Consider the following 15470-nt stretch of genomic DNA (forward strand, 5'->3'; position numbering starts at 1 on the left):
AATCATTAATACGGGGCTTAATTTACAACTAACATAAGTGTATTGGAGGCTCACCGTTGGGGGGAAATTAACACGGGCAGGGAAAGTCGTTGGGGCAGGGAATAAAAAATGGGGCACTCACGGGGAATGGTGTCCTCAGAATTCTCTCGGTTTTCCTCGGGGTTGATCCTCCTTCCTTCCTTCTCTCTCCTCGATGTATCTTCTCAAAACTATTCCGCTACACACTCCTTTTCTCCACTCTCCTCTCGATAGTTCTTCCCGTAAAAGTTATCTTCTCACAATAGTTCTTCTCACAATAGTTCTTCTCACAATCACAATAGTTCTTCTCACAATCACAATATTTCTTCTCACAATATTCCTCTATTAAATAGTCTCTTAACACAAAATTTAGTCTTCCACAGTATCCTTCTTAATTCTGGGGCAGTGACTCGTGGGGCAGCGGTGGCACGAGTGAAGTCTGCCAATCATCCTCACCTCTTCTTCCCTGATTTTTGGCGGGGTCATCAGGTGTCCTTCTTGTTCTCATCCAGGGGCTCGCTCGAGGGGTATCTCTTTCTTCCCGGGTCACGTGGGATCCTCTTCCTGGATGCGTGAGTGCTAGGGCGGGGGGAAACGGGGACGGGGGTAAGGAATATCTGGGGATGGATTGCCCAACGGTGGCGAAAAAGGAGTAACTTAAACCTAACTTAACCTAGGAAAAATAAGCTGTATTAATTAGGGGGCAGGGGGGGGGGGCGCAAAATTCTGCCTCGTCACATCATATTGGAACAAATCTTGTATTAACAAAATTTTGTATTAACAAAAATTTAAAAATCTTTTTAACATTTTTTTAAAATTAATTTGCTGCCAAAATATTCAATTCAGAGTAATTTATTCAACGGAATTTTATGCGGAAGTTGATAGAGGGAAAATTGATTAATTGATATTTTTTAACAATGCAAAATGCAGCAAGAAAAATATTGATATTTTTCGTTCAAAAATTCAAATTTTTGCGCGTTGACTGACGTAACGATTCCCCCCCTCTGACCCAAGCATCGTGGTCTTGCCCCTCCAACTACCTGCACGGTACAATAGGACCCCTTATTTCATAGTCATTGGCCTAATTGAGGTTGGGAGCTAGGTGAGCCGATTGAGCGCACTTTGCCCATGCCTGGTCTAGTGGTTAGGGTACAGGATGGGTACTCGTAGGATCCCCGCTTCGTTCCACAGTATCGGCAAAAATAATTATATTTTTTTACCATTAATTTTGGTAGGTATTTATTGATAAAGGTAATATAATGTGAACAAAATCATCAATATTGTACTTTGAATGTATTATCATTCATAAATATGTGCGTTTTGGTTATCAAGTAGCAATCCGCTTTGTTTGATCAAATTCGGATCAAGTCAAGGCGTTACACGCCTGACCAATTAATGATCAAACTGTAGGGCCAGTACCTGGTCCAGCATCAAAATCCGACTTGGTGCTAATTTGGACCGGATTTCTGCAAAATTTCCAGAATTACTCGTGCATATTGTAACTTAAATTATAAGTGATATAAAGATTTATAACAGTAGTATATGGGAGTATAAACAAATGTCATTCAATATAAGCAAGCGGTATAAGCAAATGGCAAATAGGCAAGTTTTTCCGATATTTAAAAACTACAAATTTGATCTATTTTTGATTTTGTTTTTTAAAAATCTCAATCTTGATGCTAACTATCTAGACATTTTTCACTACTGCAGTAGAGTTACTGCTCCAAATGAAAACGTTTATATTCTTCCCTCAATTCCCAATATTTCCTCGCAAATTGCACACAAAATTGATCAAATATCGAAATTTTAATCTTCATCGAATGGAAAAATTTGAGTATTTACAGGCACGGTTTGGATTTGAGATTAAACGCTAAAATTTCATACAGCTTTTATTTCAATTATGTGCTACTGCTCTACATGTTGAATGTTTCGAAATTCACCGAAGATGTTGTTAAAGGGCAACTTAATAAATAGGGGTTCTGATTTCAGTGATCTTCGATTGCCTAAATAACAATCGTGAGATTTAGAGATGGACGTAAACCAAGTCCAAGTCTTTCCTGATGAACTCTAATCACATAGGTTCTATAAAGAACTGCGGGTTCCCGTACTTCCTCTGGGTCAACAACCGACCGTTCAGGGGTTATACTATATAAAATGATATAATAAATAGAATAGTTAAACTCTCTATCCCCAGCGCTCTTTACGTTATCCAGGGCCAATGACGGTGGCGCGGGGGTCTGGCGGACGTGGCGTTTTTGAATACGCATGTGCTCCCGGGGGTAATCGCAATAGGAGTTTCTTGTTCTGACGGCGAATCTCTCATTGGTCCTTGTAGTATGTTCTTATCGATATTGGCTGTTTCTTGTTGATATGGCTGCCGATGACCTTTTTCCACCTATCTCAAATTGTCGAAAAGTCGGTAATACGTGGTAAGAGATTAATCAATACTTTGGCGGCTGGAGCTAACGGCGCCACAGAGGAATGGAGACCAAATAATAAGAGCCATGGTTGACGAATGAGGACAAGTCTGGTCTGTGTGGCATTTTGGTGCGGGCAAGGAACTGGTACTTACTCCATTGTGTGATTTTATTTATCCACAAATTCGATGGTGTGGTATTAGGAAGGCACTACTCCAAGAAAGTTGAAGAGAGAAATGAACAAAAGTCCCTGAATATAAACCCGAAAAATTCACATAGAAGGGAAATTAACAATTTGATAGTTCAGTTCATTTATGTAGAAAAGGAAAAGAGAAGTGTTGAATACAACTGACAAGCGCTGAATTTAGTTTTATTTGACCCTTTTATAGTTTGTATTGATACGAGATTTTCTTTTTACTATCAATAAGAGAAGGTTAGTAGGAATAGTGTGACGCCACCTAAGGCCAACTGAAAGAGCGAAGTGAAAGATGAATAGTACATCAAACGACGGCCAATCATGTCACTCCAAAAATGATTTACACAAATCACATAGTGGGAAGAAACAAGATAGGGTGAAAACTATACATATCATAGCGAAATAGGGTTTCGGAACGCTACGATATCACTGGCGATAGCTGTCACCCAATTTGGAAATCCACCCAACTGTGTTAGGAAGTTCAGGGTCGTCGTGCATCTGTTCCAACTAGGTGATTCCAAAGCTGACTAGCGTCCTCGTCATCCCATCGAGCTAATTGGTGATTGTGGCTAAGGAATGACTCGCAGTCGCCGAGGGATTCAGACTAAGGAGAGAAGGCCCTAGGAGAGACAGTTAGAATTGACTGCTGGTATCGAGCGGAAGCTCCAGAAGTTCGGCATCAGTTACTGGCAATAATTCCTTTTGAGGTTGTGATGTGTACGCTGTTCCCATCTTGAATGGGAACAGCGAGAAAAAGGGACGCATCCTCGACTAGTGACATGGATTGCTTTGTGGCAGCGGAGGGAACGCTTTCGGCCACAGAGACCTAACTCCAGTGTGAAACACATGGTGTTGGGGTAGGTGTAAGGGCTAGGAATCGAGTCGATTCCCGTAGGCCAAGTCACACATGCCTCCAAGTGAAGTAGCTTTGGTTTTGATTCGCGATAAAAGATGGCTTTCACTAAGCATCCTCGAGTTGCGGTCGGCATTAGGTGTAGTGAAACAAATCTCTGGATACCAATGTCGTATGTCTCTCACGATGTTTGGCGCCCTGTAGAGTAAGAAAGATTCGCAGGTGATCTGTGTCTCCTCTAGGGTTGGGCCGCCCTGAAAGACAGTAGAAACGTACGCAATGGCTACATTCTTCTGCGACAGATGTGGAAAACACGTTCTTCAATAATTCCCTCTGAATGACGCCACCCCCGTGACAAAGTCGGTAAGCAGCGTTATTTAGACGTTGGTAAGCCTCGCTCACTCCACCGTGTTATGTTGATGCTGGCTGGAAAAGTCTGCGGAGTAGACGAGTCTCTTCACAGCTGCTTTTCCTCAGATTTTCCGAGAAAATCTAGCTGGCACCTGCTTGTGAATGATAAACGCGGCAGCCAAAATATTTGGAGAATTTTTTCGGGGGAACATCTCATCAAGAGCACAAATGAATGTTGAAATGCTGAGAAAAGGTGTGGCACGTAATGTAGATGTGAGACTTAGAATTATCGATGAATTAGATTTAAGTGAAGCAAGAGAGTTGGAAGAGAAAAACCGGGGAACCATGACGCATGCTCGTGAGTACTAGTCTTTCTAGTCTTCCCAAGGCAAGGCACTCGGTCCCATTGCTTAAGGGTTATTCTATCTCTTCCATATTGTGTCCTGGAGGCTTGTGTTGGGATGTGGGCGTATTCAAGTGCGCTCGTTCCCGATCGCCTGTGCAGTTAATAAGACTTTACCAAAACGGTAAAATGGAGGCTTATTGAAGGACATGCTGCATAGTATGGTCCATCCCCTGTCTATTTATTTTATGAATATATTTTCGAGGAAAATGTTTTTATTAGTTTCGTTTATTGCTTTCAGCTATGGCCTGTACGTTTAACAAATACAATGTTCGCTCCCTGAGAACTGTTTGGCCTCAGCTATATCAATAAATCAATCCGATTATGGTTGTCCGACTTTGACAAGTTTCAATTGAATAAAATTAAAAAAAATAACGAATGTCACAATAATATAGACACACACATTCGTTACAAAGCTTAAGAAAGTTCAGTTCAATGAATAGCTTTGAACAATTGTATATGTGTGCTGTCCAAAAGTATTTACGACTTTATCATGTTCTTTTCAGTAATACTGTATTGAATGAACTATAGAAAAAATAGCGACGTAGATAATGCTGACAAGATACTCCAACCGGCCGTTAATTTTTTTTCCGTTTTCATCGTCGAATTAAAGATAACTAATTCGATCTATATCATGGAATGTTGAAATAACTATATCGTTCTAAAATGTCTAAAAATTTTTCATTAATTATTCTCATAATTTCATTCATAAGTCAGATACGGAAGTATTAAAAATTTAAGAAGAATTTCTAAATGACATTTTTATTTTTCTCATACAGAATTAAAACGGCGATTGAGAAGAAGGCTTGCAACTGTCTCCTTCTGAAAGTCAACCAGATTGGCAGTGTAACTGAGTCAATAGATGCCCATAAGCTAGCGAAAAGCGCAGGATGGGGCACAATGGTATCCCATCGGTCAGGAGAGACCGAGGATACATTTATTGCAGACCTGGTCGTCGGTCTGTCCACTGGACAGATCAAAACGGGCGCACCCTGTAGGTCTGAGCGTTTAGCTAAGTATAATCAGATCCTTCGTATCGAAGAGGAACTTGGTGCTGCTGCCAAATACGCCGGCAAGGAATTCCGCAACCCTACAGCTTAAGCAATCTCTTCAAATAACATTATCACTTCACAAATATTGCAAGTAAATGCTCGGAGTGAAAATACCATTTGGTCGTATTAATTTGTCTGCGAATTTAGTGTCGTTTCTTTCAAAATGTAACATTTTCAATGTTGATAAACATGTAATTCGGGAAATCATACTACATTAGTCATTCGGAGGAAAATTGAGTTCGAAGCGCAAGCTTCAGTAGTTACCGAACATTGAAGTATAAAAATGTTAAGGTTTCCTAAATTTTATGGTAGTACGAATTGTTGTATCGTAATCGATGCCATTGATTCAATAAAGTAAAAATGATAAATTATCCTTATTTGAGTATTTTGTTCCAAAATCGTGAACCTGAACTTTTCTATGGTTAGTGATATATTGGATTCCTGTATGGAAACAGAGATAACGATGTGACATCCGTGGCAACCACGCTTTGCATTACTCAGAGCCATCACAAAGAGGTATTAATATTATTTACTCACATAGAGGCGGCACCACTCATTGAGGAGGCAATCAATCACCTTTCACGTTGACATAGACGGTTGATATCGCTGGGAACCCGTCACTGCCCTTTCTGCATCAATTCTGTGATTAAATTAAGAATCTGTAATATTTGCTTCCCTATATCCGCCTTCTACAGTAGAGAATCTCATGACTCCTGGCGAAGAGTATACTCCGATGTGTGCAGACTCAGTTTTGGTGTTATACTGTGATCACTTAGTATCGTCAGGGGTACGGTCTTTGCCCAATCCTTCATGTAAACATGGGGATTAGTACAATTTCACTATTATAATTGGTGAAGGGGCTGTTTCAGACGTTTATCCGGAATAGGCCTGGTATAAAGAAATAAAATAATTGAGCGAAAATAGAAAAAAATTTATCAAAGAAAAGATAATGAGAAACATATTAAAATTGGGAAGAGTACACAATGAAAAAAAAAGCAATAAACGATTTTCATAGCGATCACGGTGGTCGTTAGGTGTAAAGCTCGGAATTTGTTTCAAGTGAGGTATCACCTGGAAGTTCACTAGGTTGTATCAACATCATCAACTCAACATGATGCGAAGTCCGCTCTTTTAATTAATATACGAGACCTAGTGCGCACTCCGTGCGTCGAATTTGAATTTAGCGGTTTGACTCGACCAATGAAGAATTAGTCCTACGCATTTCGAGATACTCCGACTCGAGCGAACTTCATTTTTCTGTTTCTACTTGCATAATAAGGATCCACAATAGGATAGGTCAAGTGGTTATGTACATTATGAAATTTCCCACTTTATAATTAACTTTATCGATGTTTCTTCGGGTATGAGCATTTGATAATTGTGAACCACTTGAATGTTTTTTTTTGTATGTAAACTATCAAACGATGGTTCACGTTTCTCTTGAGTTGGTTCCTCGGACAATTGATAGATGACTTATAGTAAGACAACCTGTGTGTTACAGCCATTAATAGTAGCCATTCTTAATAGTGACAAATTTCGATTTACCAATCATTGATCAGTTTCAACCGAATAACTCTTTGTATACATAATTTTTCACCATTTTATTTGTACGTTGAGCTCCGAGGAAAATTGTCAAGGAATCCCACGACCGAACACGTGAAAAAGCAACGTATAATTAACCGGGGCTGAAAATATCCTTCCGAAGATCGATTCCTATTTTATCAAAGGTTTGACCTAGGCTTTTATTAATTGTCATGGCAAAGGCGAGTCTCAATAGAAATTGACGTCTTTTGAAGGTGAAAGGGTAAATGTTTTCGCAATAAAGAGTTACGCGATGCATGAAAACAATTTCTCCAGCCTTGTCACCCGTAAGAATCTGACAGCGTAGGAGATTGTTCGCAAGGTCAAGCACTTGTAATCGTGTTCCATTACAGAGTCCTTCGTTGGCACTCATGTTTCGTATCAACATTACAACACAATTGATTCTCAATTTCAATTCATATGGTGGAACATTTGGAGGATTCAAAGTATGGAGTTATTCTGGTAAAATTTCGTTACTTATATCCCCATTGTCACAATTCTCTACGCTGTCAATACTGGTATAAATTCTTTGATTTCTCCTGTCAAGTAGGTCGATAACCTGATCATTAATTTTGTCTACATCTGCATTTCGTGCTGACAAAAATGCTACTTTAGCTAAATCTCCATATTTCCGTTCGCTAATAATATTCCTGAATATTTCGATGGTATCAGCGGACATGTGAGCAACGCATTGCTCTGGAGCGTAGATATTATTATTATCATATTATTATTATCATATTATCATATCATATTATTATTATCATTATTCAAATTGCCGTCTCCGATCGACAAAAGATATTTCGCAAATTCTATTTCTTGTGGTAAAGCTCGCATATTTTGTGTTAAAGCAAATATTGAGAAATGTCTCCATAACGATGTGACGAGGGTCACTTAGGATTAATGATAAAAATTAAGGGTACTGTGAGGAGAGCATACTTGTGCTACTCCTTTGCTCCGAGGTTACAGGAATGTTAGGGAAGGTAGTTAGGGATCCATCAAATGACAGGCAGGGTTATGTTGCCCCGAACAGAGGGAGTTAGGGTTGGATCCAAGGTGAGGTCGATAAGGGAATTATCAACCCCGCCATCGATTTATGATAAGCTTCCACCTCGTCCGATAGAGCATGCAAGCTGGGCGTGACCCACTAACCCAGAGGAGATAGGGATGGATTTCCTATTGGGGGGAAAAATCGGGAAGATTGTGCTAATTGGCTGGGAAATCCGGGAAGAAGAACACCAGCCTGGACTGACGAAGGAAGGGGAAGGAACATCACTCGGACAACGACTGGCGACGCCATAACACCCCAAAGTTATAATTAAGACAATAGATTAAGAAAATTAGTGTTAAGAGTAAAAATAGTGTAATTATGAAGAATCAGGCCTCAACCTGCGAGTTGAGGAGTGATATCCAGCCGGAGAAATCAGGAGCCCGGAAGACGGAAAGCGACAAGAATTAATTGTTGAAAGAAGTCTCCCACTGTAAGTACATTGGTAATTACACAGTGACAGAAGCTCCCCATTTTGAGCGAATATTGTGGAAAATTTACATTGATAATTGATGATCTTTGTAAGGAGGATTAAAGGCATAATAATTAGAGATTTTCTCGGATCATTGGCTAGACATGGTATAATTAGGTCGGAAAACATCCGGGGAAAATCCAAAAGCATTATTGGCGTTCCCACAAAAAACCCACCATTCTCGCCATTTTGGGCAAATCGAGGGAATCACAGTTAACTAGATTTCACTCGCGATTATCAGGGCGACCCTCAATAAAAGTATAAGATTAATTATCCCGGATATTAAGGGAAATTACGAGGGAGAATAAGGGGAATATTCTTGGGAATATAATCCCATAGACTATGATCTTCACATAATTGTAAAACTATTATTTTGATGATTCCTGGAAAAGAATGGACGCGTGGTGACTTGGAGGACGCTCTAAAATCACGTAACTAAGTAGTCATTATTTTATTAATTTTGAGTTGAAGACAAAATTCTATTCTTCCCTCACATAATATTTATGTTGTCACTTGAACAGTACAAGTTCGGCGAAATAAATGAGATAGAGTTGCTTATTAAATTGAGAGTGATTATTTGGTATTCAGACCTCCAGAATCAAGTTAGAGTGAGTAGTAGAATCTTCGCCCGAACAAATTATTGGAAGATTGGGACCGGGTTATTGAGCCTATTGAGAGTTAAGGGAGAGAGGCATAAACATTCAGTGTCAAAAGACACGAAAAGTGGAATTTCCACCTTTTTGTGAGCGAGGTCCACAGGACCGTGGCAGCGAAATTTTCCGGAGGAAAAGTAATTGTGAGAAAAGGGAAAAATCTAGTTGCCACGTCACAACGAGCTAAATTTAATAGACAAATCTACCAGCTCACTGCGAGTTGCATTCGGTTTAACTGGAAGTAACTGACGAAAATCTCCACCCAGCATCATAATCTTACTGCCAAATGGTAAATCATTGCCCATAAAATCACGTAGAGAACGGTAAACTAATTCAAGAGCATATCTCGGCGCCATTGGAGTTTCATCCCAAATGAAAACATCGATTTCTCGTAAATCTGAGCCTTGGTTGACTGATTTTTAAAACTTGACACTGAGTCATTGAAAATTGAAACAGCATTCCGAATGATGTGTGGACTGGCTTCCCCCGTGGAAGTAATATGGCAGCAATTCCTGTGAAAGCCATCGCCTGTACCTTCTTCCTCTTAGCTCGAAGTAAATAATACAAAGTAGTATAGACGAATGTTTTGCCGGAGCCACCCGGACCATCAATGTAAAAATAGGCGATGAGTGTTTCGGTTGAGTCGACAACGTTCAGCACATCATCGACAATATCTTTTTGTTTCGAATTCAGTTTGTCATATTGCTTTCAACCGATACCTTTATATTGTTCCAGCTATATTTCATCATTCGTCTCGGCCTTATAATTTTTCTCTGAAGCTGTCAATGGTGGTATGGTAGGAAATCGGTTGATATCAGATCCCTCCCAAGATAAGAGACGATTCACTTCAACGTATGCTCTCCTTACGGCTTCACCTGTACTCAAGTGTCTCTGGAAATCTTGAGACATTGCTTCTTTGAACTTCTCCCAGAATTCTTCTGGATTAACTAGTTGACAATAAATCAAAACTCTTACGAATAAATAACGCAACCGTCTAGGCATCATCCATACCTCTCCTACGGTCAATGTACGCTCCCATTCCGCATCATCCTCGATGAGTCCTAAGGCAAGGCAAGCGCTTTGAAACGTAGGATGTGTGTGACCATCGGCGGTTCTGAGATTTTCAAAACTTGTTGGACCTGTGGCAGTTATCAGTAATAAGCGAAGATGGAACAACTCATTCTGTGTTGGACTAACACTATACATTCCTCCAATGATATTGAAATGCGATTTACGTTTTTCCCATTTTGATACATTAGAACCCTTTTGTTTTTTGAATACATAATGGGATGGAATTTCAGAATACGTGAATTGATGAGCATTAAAATCGCGTTCATTCAGCGCCAAATAATCGAGAAGCATGTTTGTTCACCGTAATGCTGATCTCATAGAATCGTCATCTGCATCATCATTGATTGTGACATTTTGTAAGTGAACAGGTAACCGTGCAATTGAATGACTTTTACTTTGCAAAGGTCGTCCTATTATCCGATCACATGCTTCAGCTGGTCCGACATATCGAGCTTCTACAAAATTTTTGATTTCGTCGTGTGAAATTATATGTTCGTTGGTTTGCGGATCACTTATGGTAATACATACCGCACCATGGCCTTCGTATATATACTTGTAGAGGTACTTCACCGATTTGACACTTGTCACTACTTCTACATTGATATGACAATCGAATATTTTCAATAATTTCGGGTTGTAAGGTACAACGTACTGGTTATCAGTTGAATTACCGTTGTGACGATCATAGAGACCTGTATTCCGTCTCCGATAAGTGGGATATAGATCTTCATCCATCGATGTTTCATCTTGAAAGTTTTTGGGGAATCTTTTAGCACATCGTCTCCTGTCATCTTTACACCAACTTCCGCATGGACCGTGAATCATATTTCTCATGACTGTATTATAGAGAATTTTGTCTTCTTGACGATCTGGGATTTAGTAATCTTACAATTCTATTTCAATGTCAATAGTAGATGAACGTGAGGCAAGCCACGTTTCTGGTATTCAAGAACATTCACATATGCAAGTAGATCACTAAATAATTTTTCTTTCATGATGATTTCCAGACGTTCTTTTTTTATGTAAAAAAACCGTTGAAACCAAGTCCGGCCTATCAGATGCAGTTTGGCGTGGCGACAAATTTTCTCGTATTTCGAACCAATTAGGATTGCATGTCATTGTAATGAATAGGTCAGGTTTACCATATTTCCTGACGATCGCCGTGGCATCTTGATAGTGTTGTAACATACTTCGAGGCGATCCTGTGAATGATGAAGGGCAGATTATCACTTTCCCTAATCTAGTGTCTCTATCATTGGCTGAACGTTGTAAATAATCGAGTAATCCTTGACAGGTATCGGCGCGTAAGGTCTTCTGATTGGTCCGCCAGAAATTAAGACGATCTTTCTCGATTTCCACATAGCTGTCAACCATCCACTGTTGAAACAATCTTCCACCCATCACAAATACGTTAGTATCTCGAACTGCCGTTCTGGGCTTGACGTATTGGGCTCGGGAAACACGTTTCGGTTTGTTTACACATGAAATATTTGGGGACCACCCTTGTGTTCCATGTGGATAAAATAACGAATAAATCCAAGGTTCCACATTTGGGTCTAGAGAATTAATACATTGTAAGGATTTCGTGTGTTTATTACGTATAGTGACGTAAGACTCTGGAATGTCACCATCAGCGGTTGTTTTGAAAATCGCAGCCACTTCGTTGATTTTTTGTACGTTATAACGTTTCTCGTCCATTCCACGTTTTAATGAGAATAATAGTTACATTTCTGGTTCATTTTATATTTGATCATCCTCCATCACTGATTGTACTTCTCCATGCATCATTCGATAAGGTTGAGCGAATACATTGCACTCACGAATAGTGTTTTCTAGATCTCTGACGATCCTCTCATTTAATGTAGCGATTCGTTGACAACGAATATCTGTAGGTTCATTCTCATCTACAAAGAAAAACTGACCATGGGATGGACTTTCCCTTTCAGAGGGATATAAGTATTCATCTGGTAGTAGATTTGTCCCTGTATTTTGATCCGTCTGTTATTGAAATTGAGCAAATTGGAATTGAATGGTGCAAAACTAAAGGAGCTATTATAGCAACGAATACGTTCGAGAAAATGACTGGATTGATAGTGATCTCCATGAAATAAGTTCCGTAACAGTGTAGGAGGATCAGGTAGAGGATCGAGAGGAACTTCTCCATGGTTACAACAGTCATTGAAAGAGTCCTTTTCGTAGGCCACTCTTTCAGCCTTGCAGTGCATTGCACGACAATGCTGACATAAGTTATCCATTGTTCCCATATAGTCCTCTTGGATATCGTTATATGATATTTCACGAATAGTCGTGCGAGAGGGTTGACCTAATCTAACTGGTGCTTGGATCGAAACGTTATTGTGGGGCTCGGCATTGATATGAGCAACAGGTCTTGATACATCTCCGTTGATATCAGCATTACTTGTTGATAGATTTTCATTTTGGATATTACATTAAATGTGTTGTTACTTACGTCAAATTGTCAAATTATTGAGCTCGATATTTCTACTCGCTTTCGTTCTCGCACGATAATCTCGTTGATAAACTGCATTCTCCTCGCGTCTGACCCTTTGAAATTCTTCTTCCTCCGGTGTGCGCTGCACTTTCCTTTGAGGCATATTTACTCCTCTCTAATTAGCGAATGAAGGAAGTTCGATGGAAATAACGATTATGGGATTGAACATTTTTTTAGTAATGATTATCACAATCGAAAAAGAAATAATATGAGTGATTTAATGGAATGAAAGTGCTTATATATTTTTTGAGGGGAAAAATGAAGATTTACGTTTAACACATAAATTTCGTGATGTGTAAAACGATCAATGTATTCTATTTAATTTTTTTTTTTCATCAATTATAGTATTCTATTTATATATTATCATTCTTGTAAATACGTATCACAAATGTATGTTTTTATATGTAGAATTTTTTTGATTCACTTATTGTATTTATTTATTTCAATATTTTCAAAATATTTTTCTTATTTTTGTATTATTTCTCGTATTATCTCTCAAATAATATTTATCATGTATCTAAATTTGGTGTATAATATATCTGAAGATTTATTTATTAGCTGCTCCCCACTGAAACCGAAAGGAGCGATTTGTTATATATGCATTGATAAGTTGTTCGGTTTTTAAGAAGATCAGCACAGATTCAATGTTCGATGGAAATTGTTGGATGAATTTTTCATAACAACGTTGGAAATTCTTTCGTTTTTTTGTGATTGGATGTTTATGAGTCTTTAAAAAATTGATTATTGTCAAATCCACCTATCCAACACCGTTTAATGACTCACACGAAAATTGAATGATTCACCCTGAGTAATGAAAAAAAACTCACACCGAAAGGCTGGGCTTGGTCATTCAGACTGTCCTTCCCTCTTTCACTATGAATAACGAACGATGTAATTGTGACAATTACGTATGCTCGCGTCAATGCAAGCTCATAGTGATTCAGTTCCAACCGAAATTGATGTTCTCGTCCAGAAATGCCTGAAACAAAGTTTCTACATGTGGTTACGTTCATCAGTTTAGTTACTATGGAAAAGAATAATTTTTTTCCAGGTTAACAATTTTATCATTGAGAGAATTGACTGAACATCTCCAATGTAGTGTAACTGTGTGCCTGCTGTGTCTGATTAATTCAAACTGACGAAAATGAAGATGCAAATTGAAAAAATTGAAAGTAAAATTGATGAAAATCTCACCTGGACTGACAGATTGTTATTGTGGTTCAATCAATATTCGTCAATGTTCCCATCATAATGAACAGATAATAGATATGTGAATTTGTTGAATACTCCACTTCACAATATGGTATTTCATTCCCAAAGATTCATTCACTGAATTCATTTATGAGAAAAGAAAGAGATCACCACAGTGATGACGGGCTGCTCTTGCTAGGTTATGGTGCAATTGATGTACCATTCGAATCGGAGTAAAACACATGAGAATGAATTTCATTTCCATCTAACGTGTCCTTCACCGGGAGTTCTCTCCACACATCACGAAAACTTCTGGTAGTGGTCGGGGGGAAATTATGCATAAATTACAACACTATATAGTGACTGCAATCATTTATTATTGGAATTACGACGTAATTTTCGAAGGTTCACGGAACCCTTCGTCCATCAGCCCGCCCTCTGGCACCAAATCACCCCGAAAATAAAATCAAAAAAAAAAAAATTAGTCAGGCGCCAGGTCATTAAAAACGGAATGACCACCGTAAACAAAATCCTTCTCCACTCTCAGCTTCAATAACTCCTGTAGCTCGTTACGTAGAGATTTAAATAATCGAGTGCTGAAAAGGGATGCAACTGGGATCTTCAGCAAAAAAAAATAAACAAAATAAGAATTGTCGGGGAGAATAATATTTAATAAAAAAAATCTCGATACAAAAAAAATATATAAAATAAAATCCCCTTAAATCGACCATGCCTTACGGAACATTTAAATTGATCGGCCAAGTCAAATCATCTGATTAAATTTTGTAAGAGTATTTTTCCCGGGTCAACACCCCGGGATAATCCTCAAACTATTCTGGCTGCCGCCTCTATCGTTCACGATTGGGCGCCAGCCAGGTTTTTCTGGAAAACCTGACGGAAAACCAGCCGCGAAGGAATTTCGTCAACTCCGCGGACTTTCGGTGGCGGGTCTCACAATGTCGAGCCAGCATCAGCATGACACGGTAGAGTGGCTGAGGTTCACCAACGTACGAGTAACTTCAATCACTAACTTCTGCCGTGCTTACGGCACCGTCGACGATATCTTTCGGGGAACGTATCCCTCAGACTCTCGTGGAGGGATATGACTATCCCTGTCACGTGGTACACTCTCCTCTGGGGTGGCTCAACTCCAGACAAGACACAGATTACCTACGAATCCTTCTCACCCCGCAGGGCGCCGAACTGCTCGAGGCACATGCGACGTAGGTGTCCGGAGACCTTTCTCACCCACCTAACGTCCACCCCAACTCGAGAGCTCGGTAATAGCAATCTCATCGCGAGTCAAAGCTAGAGTTACTTCCCATGGAGGCGCGTCTGACCGGACTGACGGGAAACACCTTGAACCCGAGCCCTTAGTCCACCCCAACACCAAGGATTTCGCCCTAGAGATGGATCTCTGTAGCCTCGGACTCTCGTCCGTAGCCTCAAAGTAATCCATTGCACTGATCGGGGACACATAAGTGTCCCCTTCTCTCGCTATTCCAAGATTCCTTGGAACCACGTACCCTTCATAATCCCGGCAGGGATTATTGCCGCCAACTGATCCCGAGCTCCTAAAACATCCGCTCGAGACCAGCACTCAACGCGAACTGTCCTGAAATCTACTAGGGCCTTCTCCCCCTAGTCTGAGCATC

At 39.7% G+C, this 15470-nt stretch overlaps 1 protein-coding gene across 2 annotated transcripts in view; it reads left to right on the forward strand.

Annotated features, from left to right (window-relative positions):
* Positions 1–5663, forward strand: part of Eno (enolase) — a 46035-nt gene extending 40372 nt beyond the window's left edge. For both annotated transcript variants that reach the window (XM_011314805.1, XM_011314804.1), the window contains one exon: positions 5018–5663. In XM_011314805.1, the coding sequence (XP_011313107.1) occupies positions 5018–5339 (322 nt within the window). In that variant the 3' untranslated portion in view covers positions 5340–5663. The remainder of the gene's footprint in view (positions 1–5017) is intronic.
* The last annotated feature ends 9807 nt before the right edge of the window (positions 5664–15470 follow it).

The sequence above is a fragment of the Fopius arisanus genome, unplaced genomic scaffold (assembly GCF_000806365.1).
Source record: "Fopius arisanus strain USDA-PBARC FA_bdor unplaced genomic scaffold, ASM80636v1 scaffold00216, whole genome shotgun sequence".
Taxonomy (NCBI): Eukaryota; Metazoa; Arthropoda; class Insecta; order Hymenoptera; family Braconidae; genus Fopius; species Fopius arisanus.